This window comes from Trematomus bernacchii, unplaced genomic scaffold, assembly GCF_902827165.1.
Source record: "Trematomus bernacchii unplaced genomic scaffold, fTreBer1.1, whole genome shotgun sequence".
NCBI classification, from domain to species: Eukaryota; Metazoa; Chordata; class Actinopteri; order Perciformes; family Nototheniidae; genus Trematomus; species Trematomus bernacchii.
This window is the reverse complement of record NW_022987588.1, coordinates 3,743,141-3,766,531: the sequence shown is the minus strand read 5'-3', so window position 1 is coordinate 3,766,531 and position 23,391 is coordinate 3,743,141. Positions and strand designations below refer to the sequence as shown.

The 23,391-nt window shown below is 40.2% G+C and overlaps 3 protein-coding genes across 5 annotated transcripts; 2 read left to right on the top strand and 1 right to left on the bottom strand.

The window, feature by feature from the left end:
* The first annotated feature begins 164 nt into the window (after window positions 1-164).
* LOC117481102 lies at window positions 165-2,107 on the top strand. Its single transcript, XM_034128628.1, has 6 exons — window positions 165-241; window positions 403-502; window positions 688-768; window positions 960-1,072; window positions 1,210-1,393; window positions 1,517-2,107. Exons 1-6 carry the CDS (start codon window positions 231-233, stop codon window positions 1,802-1,804), a joined length of 777 nt encoding a protein of 258 aa, XP_033984519.1. The 5' UTR covers window positions 165-230; the 3' UTR covers window positions 1,805-2,107.
* Window positions 2,108-5,166: 3,059 nt separating this feature from the next.
* Window positions 5,167-7,540, top strand: LOC117481101 (abnormal spindle-like microcephaly-associated protein homolog). Its single transcript, XM_034128627.1, has 4 exons — window positions 5,167-5,321; window positions 6,843-7,019; window positions 7,145-7,317; window positions 7,417-7,540. Exons 1-4 carry the CDS (start codon window positions 5,274-5,276, stop codon window positions 7,517-7,519), a joined length of 501 nt encoding a protein of 166 aa, XP_033984518.1. The 5' UTR covers window positions 5,167-5,273; the 3' UTR covers window positions 7,520-7,540.
* Window positions 7,541-8,411: 871 nt separating this feature from the next.
* Window positions 8,412-17,856, bottom strand: LOC117481100 (beta-2-glycoprotein 1-like). 3 transcript variants are annotated; one of them, XM_034128626.1, is made up of 11 exons: window positions 17,741-17,856; window positions 16,842-17,036; window positions 16,550-16,729; window positions 14,467-14,649; window positions 14,179-14,373; window positions 13,887-14,066; window positions 11,801-11,983; window positions 11,505-11,707; window positions 11,220-11,269; window positions 9,366-9,545; window positions 8,412-8,708 (listed from the first exon to the last, which is right to left on the bottom strand). In XM_034128626.1, exons 1-9 carry the CDS (start codon window positions 17,808-17,810, stop codon window positions 11,222-11,224), a joined length of 1,437 nt encoding a protein of 478 aa, XP_033984517.1. In that variant the 5' UTR covers window positions 17,811-17,856; the 3' UTR covers window positions 8,412-8,708; window positions 9,366-9,545; window positions 11,220-11,221. The 3 variants fall into 3 exon arrangements, 2 of the variants coding, with proteins under 2 accessions (XP_033984517.1, XP_033984516.1); XM_034128625.1 differs by having other exon boundaries at window positions 11,220-11,400; window positions 11,513-11,707; XR_004555701.1 differs by lacking the exons at window positions 11,220-11,269; window positions 11,505-11,707; window positions 11,801-11,983; ... (4 more) ...; window positions 16,842-17,036; window positions 17,741-17,856 and adding an exon at window positions 10,622-10,834.
* Window positions 17,857-23,391: the final 5,535 nt, after the last annotated feature.

The window sequence follows — 23,391 nt, the reverse complement described above, 5'->3', positions numbered from 1 at the left end:
TAATTAGCCTATCTCTATGCCTGTGTGCGTTTCTCTGTGTGGAACTTGCTAAACAAGCATCGTTTGAAACCATTCATCTCCGCTCTCTCCAGCTGCTGTCATGGCAACCATGTATGACTGACAGAAAACAGACTGCAGTCTCTGAGCTCCAGTCGACCTGGACGCTTCAGAGCATGAACACACTCCTATGGGCAGACGAAGAGTTGTGATTTTGAGACACCAGGGCAACCATGACTGTGAGGTGAGAGGCCTGAATGCTATGTAGCTTACTGCTCACTTTTATGTGATTAACTCTGGACCATAATGCTAATCAAAACTATACATCTGTAAAATGTGTGTGTTTTATTTTTGGAGTTTGGGAGCATGTATTATTGCTCTTTTGTTTATGTGTTTTCTTGACAGGCACACAATTAAGCATCTGGCTTACCATCCAATGCGTTCTAGAAACAAACATCTGCAGCAGAAATGGGACAAGGCTTCATATGAATTACACAGGGAAAAGGTTAGGACAAATATTTGGTTTTTTTAAGTGACTAAATACCTGGCTATGAAATCCCATATTTTTAATGTTTCACCTCAAGCTTTTATTCCTATCTCAAACACCCAATTAGCCAACTCTTCTTTGGAATAATTCAGTGCTTTAAACGAGGTGTTTCTACAAAATGTAATTGTTTTTTTTCTCCCAAGGTGAGGTCAGCCAAACCAACAATAAACACAACTCCACAAGAGACCTATCGTCACCTTGTCAACAAACTGAAGACCAAAAAGGTTGCTGTTTTTCCACATGTTTTAAACTCAACTCACATGATGTCCATAGGCTCAGAACAAATGTGTTTGTGCTTAAATCATCCAATGATTAAACTATAAGATATTAATAGCCCAGTAGATATTCTGATGTTTTAACCTCAATTTAGAAAAGAAAATGGTTTCTTTTAACAATCATATATAATATCTCTAAGCTTAAAGAAGAAAGGACAATGACGAGGGAAAACAATATGCTTGAGGAAACAATTTCACGCATCATGAAGACAACTGGAAGAGTTGACAACAGGAATTATTATGAGCGAAAAAGGTAAGTTAAGGTTGGGAAAGAGCTATCAGTGTAAAAATACATAAAGAAGTCAGGCAACAAGTTGTATTGCCAATAAATAAGGTGGCCTCTGAAACCAAAACCCCAGTTGTAAAGCATATGTTTACTCTACATTGTAGCCTTGGCAAGGAGAAGCGACAGCTGGAGTTGCTCCGCATTACCAAGGAGAATCAAATGATACTGCTCCGTCTGAGTCAATGCAAGTCACACTATAATGTGAGGAGCTGGCATGACGACTGGCTCAAAACTCTCAAGGTGATGGATAGCATAGCACGTTACCCACAGGGAAGGACAAATCAAAAGGTTAGATCCAACTTACGTTCATTTATCAAGCACAGTCTGTCAGTTCTGCACTGCTCCTCTTAAACTTTATCATATGATCTTTTTGTATAGCATTATAATTGTATTTTATGTGCCAAATACCAGGGACAAGAGAAGCGCAGTGATTGTAATAAAGAACAAAAGATCAGCGCGGGTGAGTCGACAAACAGCCCTTCAAGCAAAAAGGCCAAGGGCAAAGCAGAATCTAAGGAAAAGAGAAAAGAAACCATAGAAAGAAGACTGACCCTGAACCAAATCCACCAAAGGAATCCACCAGATACAGCTGAGAATCCTGGTTCCTCTGACACCAATCAAATAACAGATCCATTGCCTCACACTGCTAAAATTCTCTCTGCCGATGGATCTAAAATGCCCAGCACTCTTCAAACCTAAAACACTCCAGCAGGAGACTTCAAGTCCTGCAGAGGAATAAAATGCCTTCTTCTACAAACTCGTGTTTTTCTGTACATTCATTATTCTCTGTTAATTCCACTTGAAATAGTATGATAGGTTATCCCATCTTATTGTCAATGTATTTTATTGTATCTTTATACAGTCTTGGGCTCTTATTGCGAACACACATTTTTACTTCTGAGCTGAACCGTTATATGGTCCAATATATTTGAATGTACTATTGACCCTGTTAACCTGTGAATGACTAATAAAAAGTCTTATAGTCTTATCTACAGAGAAACTGGACCTAGAAACTGTATGACATTCTTAAAGGGGACCTATCATGCAAAATGCACTTTTGTACGTCTTTTATACATGAATACGTGTCCCCGGTGTTCCAGGGAACTCACCAAGTGTCAGAAAACACAACCCTCTCTATTTTCCTCCATACCCAAATCTCTAAAAACGGGGCTGCAACGGATCTGATAAAAACTGATCCAGATTTGAACACGTTACTGACGTCAGGACGGTGGCGCTACGGCTATTGGGCCAACTCTCCACCTATCAGGGGAATGTGGGGTTGGGCCACGGCCGGCCATTGCCGCTCGAAAGTGCTGGAGTACATATGCCAGGCCAGTACTGTAATGGCGCGTTTCCACTACACGACCTCGCTCGGCCCCGCTCGGTATGGCTGGGCCTCGTTAGGACTGGCTCACTTTATGGCGCATTTCCATTACAGTTTAGGAACTGGGGTAGTATCTATAGTAACGCAGTGTAGGCGGAGCCGTGACGTGATCTTCAATGAGAACCCCAGAAAAACAACACAGCCGTTAGCTGTTAGCACTCAGAGCTCACAGCTCCTCATATATGTTCAGAAACTAGACAAAAGTTAAACAAGTACAAACCACAGACTGCCTGTGTCATGGTGAATACAGTCGCTGCTTTATTTATGTCTGTATAGGCCGTTGTTGTGAGTGTGGACGGTCGGAGCATATACTGCGTTAGCTTAGCCAATCTCCATTTAGAAAACACGCATTTTAAAAGGTTTTTCGCCTGCCGTCTGTCTGCAGACTTGACAAAGCATTAATTCATGGTTTTTACTAACCGGTATCAGTATGTTGTTACTTCGGCATCATTTTGAAATGTGTATTACAATTAAATCACGGTCAAATATGTCCATCTTGTTGTAGCCCCCTTGCCAGCGATTCTCTCTCTAGTTTAGCATACTCAGCCTGACTCAGCCTCGTTGTCTCTGGCCCTAGACCCGCGATTTTATGAGGCCAGAAAAACTGTGAATTAGGACCCGCCGGCCGGTACTAGGCCAAGTGGAAACGCAACCAAAGACGGGCCGCTGACGTCACAGCCCTCTTAAACCGTGCTCCGCGCTGTAGTGGAAACGCGCCATATGGCCCTAGACCCACGATATTATGAGGCCAGAAAAACTGTGAATTAGGACCCGCCGGCCGGTACTAGGCCAAGTGGAAACGCAACCAAAGACGGGCCGCTGACGTCACAGCCCTCTTAAACCGTGCTCCGCGCTGTAGTGGAAACGCTCCAGCAGAACAATAGCAGGGATGTCTGGGCTGGGATGAAGGCTATCACTGGCTTCAAAGGGAGAGACAGACAGACTGTGGGCACCCTGGAGAGGGCCAACGAGCTGAACACCTTCTTCAATAGGTTTAGCTCTCCGCCCGCTGCTGTCTCCTCCACCTCCACTTCTCACCTCACCTCCTCCTCTCAGCCTGGCGTCAGCATCCCCCCTCTGCTCACCACCTACACTTCACACCTCTCCTCCACCACCCAGCCTGGCTTCTGCACCCCCCCTCTGCTCACATTGCCGCTGACCCCCCCCCCCCCCCCCCCCCCCACCCTCTGCTCATCTTGCCTCAGACCCCCCCCCCCCTCTATCCCCCCTACCATCAAGCCCCCCCCCCGCTTCACTGTGAGCACAGGACAGGTCCAGAGACAGATGGAAAAACTCCACCAAGGCAAGGCTGCTGGCCCTGATGGTATCAGCCCCAGGGTCCTGAGGACCTGTGCCCGCCAGCTGGCTCGTGTTCTCCAACATCTCTACAACCTCAGCCTGCACCTGGAGACCATCCCGGTGCTGTGGAAGACGTCCTGCGTTGTTCCGGTCCCTAAAAAGACGACTCCTTCTGGGCTCAATGACTATCGCCCTGTAACACTCACATCTCATGTGATGAAGGTGCTTGAGAGACTGGTCTTGGCCCATCTCAGACCGCAGGTGAGATCATTCCTTGACCCTCTGCAATTTGCCTACCAGCCTCACCTGGGGGTGGACGATGCCATTATTTACCTGCTGCAGCGTGCTCACTCATACCTGAATGGATCGGCTTGCACTGTGAGAATCACCTTTTTTGATTTCTCCAGTGCATTCAACACGATCCAGCATCGGCTACTGAGTGACAAGCTGCAGGCTATGAGGGTAAACTCGTCCACCATCTCCTGGATTACCAACTACCTCACGGACAGACCACAGTACGTCCGGCTGGGCAGTGTGCTGTCTGATGTGGTGGTTGGTAGTATTGGAGCCCCACAGGGGACTGTGCTGTCTCCTTTCCTGTTCACCTTATACACCTCTGACTTTCAATACAACTCAGAGTCATGCCACCTGCAGAAGTTTTCGGATGACTCTGCAGTGGTAGGGTGTATAAGGGATGGACGGGAGGAGGAGTACAGAGCGCTGGTGGGTGATTTTGTTGAGTGGACTGGAAGAAATCATCTGCTTCTGAATGTGGCCAAGACCAGAGAGATGGTCATTGATTTCAGGAGGAAGAGGACATCTCCTCCTCTGCCCCTGTGCATTCTAGGAGAGGATGTGGCAGTTGTGGAGGTCTACAAGTACCTGGGAGTGCACTTAGACAATGGGCTGAACTGGAGGATCAACACTGACGCTGTGTACAAGAAGGGGATGAGCCGACTCTATTTTCTGAGGAAGCTGAGATCCTTCAACGTATGCAGCAAGATGCTGGAGATCTTCTATCAGTCTGTTGTGGCTAGTGCACTCTTCTTTGCTGCGGTCTGCCGGGGGGGCAGCATCAGAGCCGGTGACACCAGCAGGATCAATAAACTGATCAGGAAAGCTGGGTCAGTCATCGGCATCAAGCTGGACCCCTTTGAAGCTGTGGTGGAGAGGAGGACACTGAACAGGCTGTTGTCCATCATGGATAACCCCACCCATCCTCTCCACCATCCATATGATGCGACCATAAAGATTCCTGCTAAAACCAAGTAGGAAGATTACCTATTTGGGTAGTTAATGAAAGACAGCAGTGTTTATTCTCTTCCCATATCCAGATTTTTACCGTTTGGTGTGTTTTGTTCCTTGTGTGTGTGCGCAGAGACTGCAACCAGACTGTCCCCAGAGTGCTGCGAGCGGCTGGTGGAGAGCGGAGCCACAAACACCATCTTTACACTCGTCCGCTGTTGCAACAGGAGCGTCCCCTGCATGGACGTCATCACCTACTCCATCCAGATCCTCCTCAACCTCTCCAAGGTACAAACCGTGCCTGCTCTGCTCATGAAATGTTGCCATAAAAAAATGATCCGGCTATCATGCTCTTGGTGTGAAAAATAAGATAATGGAGAGAACAGTAATCTGTTAAACAGTACTTTAACATTCAAAGCTACACTTCTTCTATTGATGGGAAGGTAGGAACATATACAATATATAGCGTAGTCTTTCCTATTTTGTCCTAGTTATTGAATGGACAAAGAGTTGGGCTTTCAAAGCCAAGTTGACACTTTGGTTTGAACAGTATGTTTTTTTTTTTGGTCACAAAATGCGTAATAAGATAATATTCCAACACAAATCTATCTAGCATGAGACTATCACAAAGAGTTTTGAAGTTTTCAAATCCACGTTTGCCAGTGCCCTCTTGGCTCTTTGGGACCAGGTGTGAAAAAAGAAGGTTAAAACGTTTTTTTTTTAGGGGATTAAAATCTTAAACCTAACTTTCATGAACTCGAAACACAGTGAGATAGAGTTAGCGATTCAAACGAAGACACAGACAACATCCGTCTGTACAAAACTTTTGTAGCAACGTACCACAAGGTAGCCAATTGTTGATGTAAAACAAACAAAAGTTCACAACATATAACTATGTATTGTGCTTAGTTCATGTTGCAGTACCTATAGTTCTACTGCACATGGTGCTGAAAAGCAGGTTATTATTTAAATGATCTGACATGAGTTATGTTCACATGTTTAACGCTAGTGAGTAAAGCTGAGGATGATGTAGAGCCACAGCATTTCTTCAACAGCTCTCACTTCCCCACAGAGTTCAGACGAATGTGTTTCAAGTGTTTTTCTATGTTTTAAGTGTAATTGTTTCTGTTCCCACAGTTTAATGCACAACATTGTGGTAACTGCTTGAACATTCTGCAGTGTCTGCATTTTATTCATGAAGAACACATTAAGAAATAAATCTAACTATAACATTTGTAGTACATGGTTCTTGAAAACTACTTGATTTATCTATTACATGTCCTGAACTAAGTTAATTTCAGAAAGACCCTTAGATGTATTAAATTCAAGTTAATTGTATCAAATTGTTTTTTGTCAGATAATTGTGTGTTACAGGCTTAAATAAGTGTAGTTTACAAAATGTGGATTCAAATTGTTAGACTTGGAAATTCTGCTTTTTCAAAGTGAAACATTTTCCATTAATGGCTATACTTGATGGTTTAAAAAAAAAAAAAAAGAATACAAAAAAATCTGAAGTTCAACAGTTGGTACAGCTCCACAATTAGATGTTTGTCCTCATGTGTAAATAGCAGTTTGGACTTTTAACCTTTTTTTATATTGGAAGAAGTGGGAGGAAGGTGGGGTAAGAAAAGGAATGCCAGTACATTATACAATGGCTTCAAACCAACAGATGGTTTAATCAGAGCCTTCCAAAGGAATGATGAAGCAAAAGCATTGATGGTTTTAAAAAGTAAAATATGTAGTTTGTTTGATTCCCTGTGTTTTTCTTCCTTTCCTCTCCCCCACTCTTTCGTGGTATTCCTTCCATAGTACCACAAGACCATTGAGGCAGTGTATTCGGTGGAAAACTCTGTCGAGACTCTGCTGGACCTGCTGCAGAGATACCGTGAGAAAGCTGGAGATAAAGGGGCAGAAAAGGGCGGCAGCATCTTCACAAAGGCCTGCTTCCTTCTTGCTCTCCTCCTGCAAGACAAGTACCGCGTTGTGGTCCGTAGCTCCTCTGACATAAATACTGTTGAAATATGTTATTATAGAATTCACACGACCAAATTCTAATCTGACAGAAACTGCTATTGTAGTTTTGTAATAAATGTGAACTCTCTTATTTATAGGAGGTTATGAAGCTACCCAAAGTGTTGGATAGGCTACGCAGTATCTACCGCCTCACCGCTCGCAAACACAAGATGGACGCTGAAAGAACTGTTACGAAACAGAAAATGAACGCATCAATCAACGGGAGCTTTTTCTTTCAAGCGACACCTCGTAAATCCCGCCCTGTGCCAAAGTACGTTTTTAATTTGTCTATGTACAGTAAAGTATTTGTCTGAGATTCACAGATTTCATGTGTTTTGCAGTGGTAACTGACATCCTGTTTGTTTTTCAGATTTGCACCGGATTGGGTTCTCAGAAGGGACAAGCTCAAAGATATTGTGGATCCTCTCCGGGCCATTCAGATGGTGGCAAACACACTCTCTATTGTGTTGTAAATACAGGCTTTTAAATCTTCATTTTATCATCTCATTCTTGTGCTTCAGAAAATATAGTTTTTTGTATTGTTTGAGTTTTTTTTTACTATTGCATTTCCATGATTTCCATGTAAATATTAAAATGGATATGTTTCTTATACACGGGCCAGTTTCATCTATCTATCTAATGGGTTTTTATACTGAAATGAGGCTGAACAGGTGGGTGTTTAAATGAAATTCAGGGTAACTTGCTCCCAGGTGGGAAGTTTTAGCCACCTAATGTAATTGTTAGCACTGTTAACAAAGCACTCTACAATGAGGTATGTTAAAGCATTGGTAGAATTAATTATATGTACAATGATGTTCGTCATTGTATTAAGATGATTACATCTTTTAAATAGCTTCCCTATCATTAGACCTAAATATCTCCATGTCAATGCAGAATTGTATAACCAGACAATTATGGCATTCTAATTTTAATTGGATGGTGGTTAAAGTCTTAAATATGTTTATAAGGTTTCATGTCCTATGAACCATTTCGTGTAAAACAATGCAGCATTAAATGACTAAATAGGATCTGAAATCTGCAGTTTTTAAATTGAAAATAAGCTCCTATATTATGGGAACTAATGACTTGAAATCAATTCAATATCATATGACTAAACTAAACATTGGATACATCTCTTTATCTTTTATATATGTTTAATGTTTTAATTTAATTGTATACTAATATCTTTGAAAAATAAGCTGTTTCTTTCAAAATCAAATTTCTTTGCAATAGCTTTCATTTCATGAGACCCATTGACTTCCAATCCATACCAGATTTTATTTCTACGCTGGCTAAATTCTAATCATTTCTTTTTGCTCATGGTATGCTACAGACTGTATTTAGGAGTCAGAAAAGAGACAGATGTGTCATGTATGTTTTATTAACATTTATACAGTTGACAACATCAAAGAGGAGACAGAATCAGTTCATAACTCTGCATAATCAGTTTTTTACTTTGATCTACTGTTGACTAAAACTCTTGGCAAGTAGGCAAGACAATAACACCACTATTACACCTCTGAAGTAATGATACTGAACCAACAGGTATTCCTCTGGCACACCTAAACTCAATTATTTCATCATGAGGGAAATATGTACTGCCATTATATTTAACGGTAATATTATGTTGTCTATTGTCGTCTTCATTCACGATACAGGGTTCTGCAAGAGACAATCAACATAGCATTTGGATAAGGGCAGGAATGACTAAAGCATACTGCATTCACAACTTTTGCCAATGTTGGGCAATAGTTGAGCAATTTAGAGGGCTAGTTGGTGAGCTAAAATAATTGGAGAGCTGATTGCTTACATGCCAGCCAGCAGGCCCAGCACAAGTAATTCAAACTAACTCTCTGACCTTATTTCTGTTTACTCTGTGCTGTGCCATTCACTCTCCCCCTGGAATTATATAAATATACATAAATACTTACATAAATATAGCCCTCTGTTAGCTTGGGAGCTTAGCTTGGTTGCTAATGTGACAATAAGCTGACAGTTTATTTGAGACACATTGCCTCTTGGCACCTGACTGTTTACAAACCATTTCTCTTTTGTTGAACAGTTTAAACTCTGGCAGAGGAGGTTAAATAAAAGGGCCACACAGCTCAAATGCTAAAACAGCTTTCCATATTTCGTACTCTCTGTTATTGCCATGAACGTAGGTCAGGCGCAAATAAATGACATGTTGCATAAATGGATTTCATCAATTAGGTTTCCAATCAAATTACAACATGCAACGACTCTAACCATTTTAAAATGAAGTTTGATTTTCACTTTTCAATATTGCACATGTTATTAAAAGAAGAACCTGTAACTTACGGATGCATCTCGTGTGTCCAGTCCATACACCATTGACGCAGGTTTTGAAAGGCTCTCCCTCCATGGTGTAGTATGCCTGGCACATGTATTCAACCATTTCATTATGGCTGTTATTACTTTTCCTGGTGTACTTGAGGTCTCCATCGGCAATGATTGGTGCTGTGCCACAACCTAGAACTTCTAAAAAGTATATCATACAGTTCAGGTACTGGATTGTAGAAGTGACAACCATTCTCAAACATAAATATACTCTATATTTGTATGTACTGTAGACTAAAAAATAAGCACAGGAATTAAAATATATATAATGATATGTAGTTTTAGTGGGGATGATCCCATTTTATTTTGGCCTAATACCAATATGTGAGCCTTGAGTGTGAGAGGCTGCATGTGTTTAAAAGAGTATTCATAGTGTTCAGTCATGTGACCGGAGCAGAAACCCTGGCAACACCATAGAGCTATAGCAAAGGTGTAAGCAAAAGGCTGGTTGTATCTATTTTTTAACTTCACAAAGCTCCCTGCAAAAATGCTGACTTACTGATAGTGTGCATCAAGGGATCAAATTGAGTGTCCTTAAGCACTTTTGACAGAGTGGCAGACCAAAGCCCTCACTGACATTGTGGGAATGCGTCCAAAGTCTTACAATGTGCTATTACCAGTACTTTGCATAACTCTGTTTATATTACGTTCACAACATATTTATCGTTGAGTTCTTATATAACATATAGGAGACAAGCTTGTGTTGCTGGACATGATGCCTGAGACATTCTAGTTTTCAATAGAAACATTTAAATGTTTTAAAGAATACAAATCCATGTGAGACTGCAACTTTTGAACATGCTGTCGACATGCTAACATGCTGAATTTAACCAGGCTAAACTAAGATAGTTGACCTGATACCTTTACAGCATGCTAGCATTGCAATTATCAGGAGGATAACAAGATAGCATTGTCATTTAAATGAAAGTTTAGAGTGCAGTAAATCAAGAGAGGAGCTTCATTTATCATTTTCAAGTAAACAGGCATGTGTTGAGGGGAGAGAAAAAGCATGAAGTAGAAATTGTTCAACAGTACACATTTTGAAACTGATGAAACAGGGTCATCGAAGTAGTTAAGCAATTTAAAGTCACTGAAGATGTTATTTTTTAGCTGTTAAGAGAACACGCTAAGACCATGCTAATTAAACACCCAAAGCCAATCCCTCTATAATTTTCCTTTAAGCTGTATTTGTTGTATGATTTGTTGTTTGACTTTACCTGAACAGCTCTGAATCCCATTCCAACCATTTTCTTCACAGGTAAGAGTAACAATTATTTCAACGTTGTTCTTGCATGCATATCGGATGCGATCATTTAGGCTGTAACTTTCCCTTACAACGCCGATTTAGGTAGGGTGCAGTGGGAAAACATACAGTGCCTCAAGTGTCAGATGTATCTCTGCATTTCAAAAAAGGATGCAGTTCTACAAATGAGGGCTCAATATGTGTTGCATTGAGTTGTTGTGCTCTAATGTTGTCTAAATGTACTTGTATGTTAATGTTGTTACTATGCTTTGCATAACTAACACCCGGTGTCCTCTACAAAGGACACACAATAAAACAAAAATAAAAAAATATTTTTTTAGTTTTTGTTAGTCATGATGTTTATACCACCCTAAAGACTTGTGTGATCAAAAGAAAAATAAGTAAATTCCTGACTGTTCCTGTGTTTAGCTGCACTTAGTTCATGGGACTCTTTTTTTTAAAGTAGCCTTTACAGTAAACAATATAGTATATAGTAAAAACTCCCCCCCCATAGCCAAATATGGAAACAAAATAACAGATATCTTATAAACATAAGGTTTACTTCACAATACCTTCACAAAGTGGATTTGGGTGCCATCCATCTCGGGTGCATGTGGCACTGCTGGCGCCCATCTTTCCTCCTGTAGCCTGTCTCACACAAGTAACGTTCCGTCTCTCCCGATTTGAATGTTTGCTGCCGACGACTGGCCCATGAAGACACATGTGGGACTCCTTGTGTGCTGCACGTAACCTCTAGAATAAGAAAATGTTTTGTAAATCTCAAGTAATCGAGACATGATTGATAACCATCATCACAGCTTATGAAATATAAAAAAATAAAACAGCATTCACAGCAGTTTCATACCTTGGCATACAGGTCTGATAGTCCACTCTCCGTCCTCTTTGCATGTAGTTACGACTGAGGTCGGTTGATGCCCAAAAATCCAGTACTTGCCTTCACAATTTACTGTCACTTGGTCACCAGGTGGAAACGTGTTTCTAGAAGCAGGTTCATAGCTGGTTCCTTTCAGCCCTCGCAGTTGTAGTTTACATGTTATTGCTGTATTTGTTGAAAAATAAACACATTATCCGTCAGAACCTATATTTATTGGTAAGTGTCACCAGTACACTGCATTACTCAGTTTTTACTTACGTTCACACAGAGGTGTGGGGCTCCATTCTGCTCTTACTCCTTGCTCTGTGCATTTTGAAGATCTGGCTTCAGCGCGTGTAAATGAGGGTTTACACTGAAACTCCAGGACTTGATTTTCTTTGTACTCTTGGATTTGTCCAAGCACATCACCATTTTCAATCTCGGGTGCTGTACATATTATCTCTGTTGAATAATACACAAGCAAGAATAAAGATTTCTGAAAGGTCACCTATTGTGCAAAATCCAGTTTTTCATGCATCTTATACATAAACATGTGTCCCCTCTGTGTAAAGAGATTCTGAGAGGTTCAGGAAAAAAGATTTGCTCACTTTTTGTCCTGATCCATTATATTAAAACCTGTCTGAATATGAGCTGATCAGATTTCGGCCACTACACAAGCCAATTACACAAGTTATTGGCTTGTGTAACCATTAGCCTATAACCAACCAAGGTAACACCCCCCCCCCCCCCCCTTATCACCTGAATCTCCTCTAGAGCGCCATTGTGTTCTTTTTAACCAAATATCTCTCAGAGGGGCGTGGGGAGTGGCTCCTTATTTTCATCTAAAGTAACAGACAGAGAATCAGCCCTTTTGAAACAGGGCTGAAACAGAGGGGTTTATGGGATGCTACAATGCATGATCTGTTTGGTGTTTGGAGCCAAACACTTCAGAGACATGTTTTGTATATGACTGAGAACTATAATATATTGATGAAAAACAGTATAATAGGGGACCTTTAAGGAAAAGGCAAATGAAAAAGCCATAGAGTGGAATGCGCCTTGAACAACTGGAGGGGCGTGGTGGTATTAAATATTTAGCTTTTTTTACATTTTACATGGTGGTCATTATGTGCTTTTTGTTATGTTGGTGTTCTTGACAGGGTGATTAATAGTGTATGTGTGTCTGTCTACCTCTTTCCCTCTATTTTCAAATAAAAACGTTTACTTTCAACAAAATATTTGGGTTTCTGCACATATCTCTGTCCTGCAGAACTATCTACATACAGAACAAAGTCCATAAGAAATTAGTGTGCTTTTGATTGAGCACCAGAGTTTGAAGTTGGTTGGAAAAAGTGTCTCGTATTTTAAATGAAGTGTGTGCACACTTCAAGTGTTTATCCTCCAGAGACCCACCCATTCATTTTTGTCCTCTGTGGAGCACATTGGGTTTTGGTCCATTACTTTGAGCTTATACATGCCACAGCATTAAGTCCAATTGTACTTCACAGAGGACATCCTGGGCTTTTCAAACATATGACATAATGTGGGGGTGTGGCTTTGAAAAAGATAATTTCATTGTATTTCAAAATGGCGTCCATCAACACAAGCACTATTTATAGAAAGAGAAATGGTAAGTTTGTAATTTTGTAATTACCAGTGTTGTGAGTTCAATATTTTTAATTAATTATAGTAAGGGAACATCTTAGGAGTTAGTGTAGTGAGTTTTCAGAGCAGTGTAATACTTATTTGACCTAAAACTAAATGTTTTTAGGAATGTCCTCTGAGGAGGACATGGGGATTTGCTAACTTTTTATTTCCCCCATTTTACACAACACAAATGGAGTCCACTATGGGCCAAAACTAACACTTAGGTTTCTGTAGGGTTCATGGCAGACGGATGCAGTGGGAAAACATACATCAAGTGCCTCAAGTGTCAGATGTATCTCTGCATTTCAAAAAAGGATGCAGTACTACAAATGAGGGCTCAGTATGTGTTGCATTGAGTTGTTGTGCTCTAATGTTGTCTAAATGTACTTGTATGTTAATGTTGTTACTATGCTTTGCATAACTAACACCCGGTGTTCTCTACAAAGGACACACAATAAAACAAAAATAAAAATATATTCTTTTAGTTTTTGTTAGTCATGATGTTTATACCACCCTAAAGACTTGTGTGATCAAAAGAAAAAGAAGTAAATTCCTGACTGTTCCTGTGTTTAGCTGCACTTAGTTCATGGGACTCTTTTTTTTTTAAAGTAGCCTTTACAGTAAACAATATAGTATATAGTAAAAACTCCCCCCCTATAGCCAAATATGGAAACAAAATAACAGATATCTTATAAACATAAGGTTTACTTCACAATACCTTCACAAAGTGGATTTGGGTGCCATCCATCTCGGGTGCATGTGGCACTGCTGGCGCCACCTTTCCTCCTGTAGCCTGTCTCACACCTGTAACGTTCCGTCTCTCCCGATTTGAATGTTTGCTGCCGACGACTGTCCCATGAAGACACATGTGGGACTCCTTGTGTGCTGCACGTAACCTCTAGAATAAGAAAATGTTTTGTAAATCTCAAGTAATCGAGACATGATTGATAACCATCATCACAGCTTATGAAATATAAAAAAATAAAACAGCATTCACAGCAGTTTCATACCTTGGCATACAGGTCTGATAGTCCACTCTCCGTCCTCTTTGCATGTAGTTACGACTGAGGCCTGTTGATACCCAAAAATCCAGTACTTGCCTTCACAATTTACTGTCACTTGGTCACCAGGTAGAAACGTGTTTCTAGAAGCAGGTTCATAGCTGGTTCCTTTCAGCCCTCGCAGTTGTAGTTTACATGTTAATGCTGTATTTGTTGAAAAATAAACACATTATCCGTCAGAACCTATATTTATTGGTAAGTGTCACCAGTACACTGCATTACTCAGTTTTTACTTACGTTCACACAGAGGTGTGGGGCTCCATTCTGCTCTTACTCCTTGCTCTGTGCATTTTGAAGATCTGGCTTCAGCGCGTGTAAATGAGGGTTTACACTGAAACTCCAGGACTTGATTTTCTTTGTACTCTTGGATTTGTCCAAGCACATCACCATTTTCAATCTCGGGTGCTGTACATATTATCTCTGTTGAATAATACACAAGCAAGAATAAAGATTTCTGAAAGGTCACCTATTGTGCAAAATCCACTTTTTCATGCATCTTATACATAAACATGTGTCCCCTCTGTGTAAAGAGATTCTGAGAGGTTCAGGAAAAAAGATTTGCTCACTTTTTGTCCTGATCCATTATATTAAAACCTGTCTGAATATGAGCTGATCAGATTTCGGCCACTACACAAGCCAATTACACAAGTTATTGGCTTGTGTAACCATTAGCCTATAACCAACCAAGGTAACCCCCCCCCCCCCCTTATCACCTGAATCTCCTCTAGAGCGCCATTGTGTTCTTTTTAACCAAATATCTCTCAGAGGGGCGTGGGGAGTGGCTCCTTATTTTCATCTAAAGTAACAGACAGAGAATCAGCCCTTTTGAAACAGGGCTGAAACAGAGGGGTTTATGGGATGCTACAATGCATGATCTGTTTGGTGTTTGGAGCCAAACACTTCAGAGATATGTTTTGTATATGACTGAGAACTATAATATATTGATGAAAAACAGTATAATAGGGGACCTTTAAGGAAAAGGCAAATGAAAAAGCCATAGAGTGGAATGCGCCTTGAACAACTGGAGGGGCGTGGTGGTATTAAATATTTTGCTTTTTTTACATTTTACATGGTGGTCATTATGTGCTTTTTGTTATGTTGGTGTTCTTGACAGGGTGATTAATAGTGTATGTGTGTCTGTCTACCTCTTTCCCTCTATTTTCAAATAAAAACGTTTACTTTCAACAAAATATTTGGGTTTCTGCACATATCTCTGTCCTGCAGAACTATCTACATACAGAACAAAGTCCATAAGAAATTAGTGTGCTTTTGATTGAGCACCAGAGTTTGAAGTTGGTTGGAAAAAGTGTCTCGTATTTTAAATGAAGTGTGTGCACACTTCAAGTGTTTATCCTCCAGAGACCCACCCATTCATTTTTGTCCTCTGTGGAGCACATTGGGTTTTGGTCCATTACTTTGAGCTTATACATGCCACAGCATTAAGTCCAATTGTACTTCACAGAGGACATCCTGGGCTTTTCAAACATATGACATAATGTGGGGGTGTGGCTTTGAAAAAGATAATTTCATTGTATTTCAAAATGGCGTCCATCAACACAAGCACTATTTATAGAAAGAGAAATGGTAAGTTTGTAATTTTGTAATTACCAGTGTTGTGAGTTCAATATTTTTAATTAATTATAGTAAGGGAACATCTTAGGAGTTAGTGTAGTGAGTTTTCAGAGCAGTGTAATACTTATTTGACCTAAAACTAAATGTTTTTAGGAATGTCCTCTGAGGAGGACATGGGGATTTGCTAACTTTTTATTTCCCCCATTTTACACAACACAAATGGAGTCCACTATGGGCCAAAACTAACACTTAGGTTTCTGTAGGGTTCATGGCAGACGGATGCAGTGGGAAAACATACATCAAGTGCCTCAAGTGTCAGATGTATCTCTGCATTTCAAAAAAGGATGCAGTACTACAAATGAGGGCTCAGTATGTGTTGCATTGAGTTGTTGTGCTCTAATGTTGTCTAAATGTACTTGTATGTTAATGTTGTTACTATGCTTTGCATAACTAACACCCGGTGTTCTCTACAAAGGACACACAATAAAACAAAAATAAAAATATATTCTTTTAGTTTTTGTTAGTCATGATGTTTATACCACCCTAAAGACTTGTGTGATCAAAAGAAAAAGAAGTAAATTCCTGACTGTTCCTGTGTTTAGCTGCACTTAGTTCATGGGACTCTTTTTTTTTTTAAAGTAGCCTTTACAGTAAACAATATAGTATATAGTAAAAACTCCCCCCCTATAGCCAAATATGGAAACAAAATAACAGATATCTTATAAACATAAGGTTTACTTCACAATACCTTCACAAAGTGGATTTGGGTGCCATCCATCTCGGGTGCATGTGGCACTGCTGGCGCCACCTTTCCTCCTGTAGCCTGTCTCACACCTGTAACGTGTCGTCTCACCCGATTTGAATGTTTGCTGCCGACGACTGGCCCATGAAGACACATGTGGGACTCCTTGTTTGCTGCACGTAACCTCTAGAATAAGAAAATGTTTTGTAAATCTCAAGTAATCGAGACATGATTGATAACCATCATCACAGTTTATGAAATATAAAAAAATAAAACAGTATTCACAGCAGTTTCATACCTTGGCATACAGGTCTGATAGTCCACTCTCCGTCCTCTTTGCATGTAGTTACGACTGAGGTCGGTTGATGCACAAAAATCCAGTACTTGTCTTCACAAGTTACTGTCACTTGGTCACCAGGTAGAAACGTGTTTCTAGAAGCAGGTTCATAGCTGGTTCCTTTCAGCCCTCGCAGTTGTAGTTTACATGTTATTGCTGTATTTGTTGAAAAATAAACACATTATCCGTCAGAACCTATATTTATTGGTAAGTGTCACCAGTACACTGCATTACTCAGTTTTTACTTACGTTCACACAGAGGTGGGGGGCTCCCAACAAACATAACCCCAACACATTTTAAATGTAGCGTTTTTAAAAATAATTTAGGGAATGAAACAGAAATAAACAGAATGAAAATTTCCCTTGAATTTTCAGTTAAACTGTAACTAATAATAGTTAAAATAAAGTGAAACAAACCATTTAGAAATACTAGTCTCCAATAAAGAAAAATAAGATCACCCTTTAATGAGCAAAGATTCAGTTTTTGGGTGCTGAACATATTATCTTTGTTGCATAATACACATAAGCAAGAATACAAATGTATTTAGGAAAAGGCTAATTAAAAAGCTGTAGTGTGGATGCAGCCTGTAACAATGGGGTGTGGGAGGGCATGGTGGTATAACATCTGTTGCTGTTTTTTAACTGCAGGTTCATAGCTGGTTCCTTCCAGTGGTGGCAGATATAGTTTACATTTTATTGTTGCACTGTCCGTCACAGCACCAGTTTTCAGTGGTTTGTCTGATATAACAAGTCAATTGAGTTACTCAGTTCACACATAGGTTCACATTAAGTCCTGGATATGGTTTTATTCATATATAGAGAAACAGAGGGATTAATAAATAATTCCCCCTCTTGCTTACCTTCCTGTTGTAAAGACGTATCCATTTTAAGGCATAGTATAAAGAACCCAAGAAAGTAAAAATATGTCATTGTGAGGATCCAGGAAGAGCTGTACTTCTGTAATTACTTAAATCGAGTCTTTCTACACAGTGGAAAGTACAAACAATTGAATGAAACTGTCTCAGGAACACGAGTACCTCCCCCTTACAACACACACATACACGCACGCACGCACACACACACACACACACACACACACACACACACACACACACACACACACACACACACACACACACACACACACACACACACACACACACACACACACACACACACACACACACACACACACACACACACTCTCTCTCCCTATATATATGTTATTTGTATTATAAAACAACCCTGATATGGAAATAGTTTTTCCACCGTATTTTGCAGTATTGGAAAAACAAGTATTTCATACATTTCAGCATGCAAACAATGATTTACGTGCAGGTTTTATGAGTAAGTATAACAAATAAAATATAAAAACTGTTTGTTCTCTTTCAGTTATTTAAAGAAGTCCACAAATTTGAGGACGACAGTCTGACCAGGGTTTAGAATAACTTGTCCTCCCCTTTTACCTTCTATAGGCTTATACGGTAATGATGTCTCTCTAAGAGGTCCCAACAAAGACCCATATCCCTCCAGTTCTCATAAATGTACACTGGCTTCCTGTCTGTGGAATAATATATTTCAAAATTACAACTTTTGGTGTATAAAGCACTGAATTGTGCAGATTACAGTAGCATGAACTGTTCTACAAATGTTGCCAATCTCTTTCCTCTGGTTTATCATTAACATGTTTGTCCAGCAAACTCATGTCACTTCCAGTTAGCTCAATCGTTTACTGGCAGAGAGCAGGGTCATCACACCTTCAAAACATCAAACCGATCTCAATGTACCAAAGGGTATTCGTTTGACAGAGAGGGGCAGTGGTATACAGTTACTAAGTAGATTTACTAAAGTACTGTACTTTAGTACAATTTTGAGGTATTTCTGCTTTACTTGAGTATTTCAATGTTTTGCTACTTTTTACATCCACTGCTTTTACATCCTCTTAAGCACGGCGGTCCCCCCATTGGACCCCTCCCACCGTTTTTTTTTCGAGATAATGTCTCAGGGCTTCTTAACATTTATGAAACTATTAATGTGTAGCACCAGATTAACGGGAATAATCTCAGCTAACTGAAGATATGAACCATTTTTACCAAAACAAAACACAAGTCTCATAAGAAGCGTCTAAATGACCCCTGAGCGAAACAATTCTAACGCACTGCGGCACACAATTCAAGATAAAGATACCCTTATTACTTATCGTAGCTGCACATACAATACAGCCGATTAGATAGATAGATAGATAGATAGATAGATCGTACTTTATTGATCCCAAATTGGGAAATTGTTTTTGTTACAGCAGCATAAAAGGCATTTTACAATAAAACAAAATATACAAGAATAGAAATAAAATAAAATAAAATATAAAATAAAATATAAAATATACATGTCAAAATACAAAATAGAAAATATACATACAGATATTATATATATATATATATATATATACAAATATATATATATTCAAAATATATGGAATTATGGAGTATTAAATATGAAACAGATTATGTGTGAGTAAAATGTACAAGGTGGTTTTATTTCTAGAGAAACTATGGAGCAGAGAGTTCTCTTCCAGCCAGAGGTGATTTATTGTACAGTGTTATTGCAGTGGGCAGGAATGTTTTCCAGTATCTGTCCTTGTGACAGGGGAGCTGCAGCAGTCTGTTGGAGAAGGAGCTCCGTTGACTGTCCAGCTGCAGGTGGAGAGGATGGCTGGGGTTATCCATGATGGACAACAGCCTGTTCAGTGTCCTCCTCTCCACCACAGCTTCAAAGGGTTCCAGCTTGATGCCGATGACTGACCCAGCTTTCCTGATCAGTTTATTGATCCTGCTGGTGTCACCGGCTCTGATGCTGCCCCCCCAGCAGACCGCAGCAAAGAAGAGTGCACTAGCCACAACAGACTGATAGAAGATCTCCAGCATCTTACTGCATACGTTGAAGGATCTCAGCTTCCTCAGAAAATAGAGTCTGCTCATCCCCTTCTTGTACACAGCGTCAGTGTTGATCCTCCAGTTCAGCCCATTGTCTAAGTGCACTCCCAGGTACTTGTAGACCTCCACAACTGCCACATCCTCTCCCAGAATGCACAGGGGCAGAGGAGGAGATGTCCTCTTCCTCCTGAAATCAATGACCATCTCTCTGGTCTTGGCCACATTCAAAAGCAGATGATTTCTTCCAGTCCACTCAACAAAATCACCCACCAGCGCTCTGTACTCCTCCTCCCGTCCATCCCTTATACACCCTACCACTGCAGAGTCATCCGAAAACTTCTGCAGGTGGCATGACTCTGAGTTGTATAGAAAGTCAGAGGTGTATAAGGTGAACAGGAAAGGAGACAGCACAGTCCCCTGTGGGGCTCCAATACTACCAACCACCACATCAGACAGCACACTGCCCAGCCGGACGTACTGTGGTCTGTCCGTGAGGTAGTTGGTAATCCAGGAGATGGTGGACGAGTTTACCCTCATAGCCTGCAGCTTGTCACTCAGTAGCCGAGGCTGGATCGTGTTGAATGCACTGGAGAAATCAAAAAAGGTGATTCTCACAGTGCAACCCGATCCATTCAGGTATGAGTGAGCACGCTGCAGCAGGTAAATAATGGCATCGTCCACCCCCAGGTGAGGCTGGTAGGCAAATTGCAGAGGGTCAAGGAATGATCTCACCTGCGGTCTGAGATGGGCCAAGACCAGTCTCTCAAGCACCTTCATCACATGAGATGTGAGTGCTACAGGGCGATAGTCATTGAGCCCAGAAGGAGTTGTCTTTTTAGGGACCGGAACAACGCATGATGTCTTCCACAGCACCGGGATGGTCTCCAAGTGCAGGCTCAGGTTGAATATATACTGGAGAACAGGAGCCAGCTGGCGTGCACAGGTCCTCAGGACCCTGGGGCTGATACCATCAGGGTCAGCAGCCTTGCCTTGGTGGAGTTTTTCCATCTGACTCTGGACCTGTCCTGTGCTCACAGTGAAGACTCCACAGATTATTTAGGTATAGTATCATCACTGAGCGATCCGAACTTGCGACAGGGGAAGCAAACACAGACATCACAACACGTACCTTTACGGAGCATTTACGGCAGATCGTCTCACCGTAGCTGTCAATTAGGTCAAAAGACGTGTTCAATGGCATTAAAACGAAAACAAAAAATGCTACAACTGTTGATCCATAGGTTGCTTCCGGTTTTGGTAACGCGTCACTCTCACTCCTTATTTGTCAACGTTTTGGTGTGTATATAACTTTCCCTCGATTCCATTGGCTCTAGCGGTTATAAAGAGATTTCATTCATCAAAATCGACCAAGGGGGGCCAGAGATAGGTCAAATCCACCCAAATGACCCCAGAAGTGGGTTTTCCACCTCTTCTCTTCACAACGTGTGTGTGTGGGGGCCTCCCCCTTCGATTCTATTGGCTCTAACGGTCAGAAAGAGGTCTCAACCATCAAAATCGACCAAGGGGGCCAGAGATATGGAAAACATTTTTTTTTCACCCAAATCACCTCAGAGGTGGGGTGGTTTTGGCTAAATCTCTCTAAAAGGGTCAAATTTCACTTGTTTTGCATCAATCTTGATACAGGGTACTTATTATATGTTGTACTTTGGATTCCTAAAGCTTTTAGTCTACTAACCCATCATCCAAGGGTAGTTTTCACTATAAGTAAAAAAGAATTTTTGGACGGACACTATAATTTACAGTTTTTTACTATGTAAAATCTGAATTTTCTTTAAAATAAAAAATATCTATATTGATTCTGACTTTTCTACATCCAACTCACAGGTTTATCATTACTTTGATAATAAAGATTATTAATTTAACCCTTTTAGAAGGGAAGATATGGTCATTTGTTCTGGGAATGTCATTTTCGAGCCTGAGACCTAAAAAACAGGCTCAGGGCTTAAGAGGTTAATACATCAATAATTATAGTAAAATCTTATAATATATATTATTCTGAAAAGTGCCAGTTTGCATAATAAGTACATTTTCTTTTGGTACTTTTTTGATGCCAATACTTTTGTGCTTTTACATTACATGTTACTTGTTAGACGGTTTTATCCAAAGCACAGGAGCAATTTGGGGTGAAGTGTCTTGCCCAGGGACACAACGACATGCTGACTGCAGTGGGGTTTGAACCTGTGACCCTCTGATCCGAACACTGCGCCACACGCCTCCCTCCCTTTTACTTGAGTAACATTTTGAATACAGGACTTTAACTTGTAACAGAGTATTCCTACACTCTGGTACTTCTACTTTTACTCAAGTACAAGATCTGAGTACTTCTCCCACATCTGCACAGGGGGCATTTGAAATAAAAAAACTGTAAGCAAGGGACATACTTTGAAATACTTATAATACTAGAAAGTATTGTCATCATCTACTCAATGACATTCTTAGAGTTGGAAAATAAAGATGGTAATAAGGAGTATTTACATATTTTCTCATAATACATATACAGTAAGGAAGGAAACAGACTGATTGAACGTGTATTTTCTATATATGCTCAATTTTTGTACTTTTATTTAGCATTCAAATGGTATTCAGCCAAATCAGGCCAGTCACTTTGAGTGAAATAACCCCTTCACTGGCAAGTGGGCAGGAGCATCACACCATCAACACATCTCATGTTCAATGTTCAATGTGCCGACAGGTCTTCCTCCTTCTTCTGATTTTGAAGTTTCAGGTTCCATATCTTCTATTTTTTATGGTGCTTATGTTGTATATCTTATAATACTACAGAAATGATGTCAACTTATAACATTGTATAACAGTGTTTATGATCAGTATATAGTAACAGTATTTTGCAGTATATACTCACTGTATACCAGTACACATGTATAGTATATACAAGTATAAATGTACAGTATATAACAGTAGATTACGTGTATGGTGAAGACATGGCTTCAGTTAAGGTTTAATATGATCATAATGGTAACGTGTACCTCCAGCAGGTAAAGTGTACTTCTTGAAACTCCTTACCAGGACCATGATGTGTTACAGGCAGCAAGCCTAGTTTTTAATGAACATTACTCTTACTTTCAAAATGAACAAGTCCAACTATAAAATATGTATTTGTCTATTTGTTGGCAAATGTAGCTCGGTAGATAGAAAATAGTTCCTACATGAAACTGCTCACAACCATGACTGCGGATTATTTTGTTCTACATCCAAAACGTATCTATTTGAGGCTATGAGCAACACAAGCCGAGTGGCATCTAGTGCCATTATATTCAAGAAGAAGCAGACATCTCTACGGCACACCAAAACAATACAGACTGATAAAGTGCATTACAGGAGCGAAGAGAAATATGTATTTCTGTTTTCTGGGGAACTGCTCCTTAAAAACTGTTGAAGAAGCATTCATGGAAAATTATCTTTATGTTTAAGGAAATTCATTATTAGGAAACTTGGCCCAGTTTGGTAATTTATTGTGCTTTATTAATATTTTGGATATCATCTTTTTCCTCTTCATGAAAGATAAAGAGTTCATCTGAAAAATAGAGGCAGAAATCTGA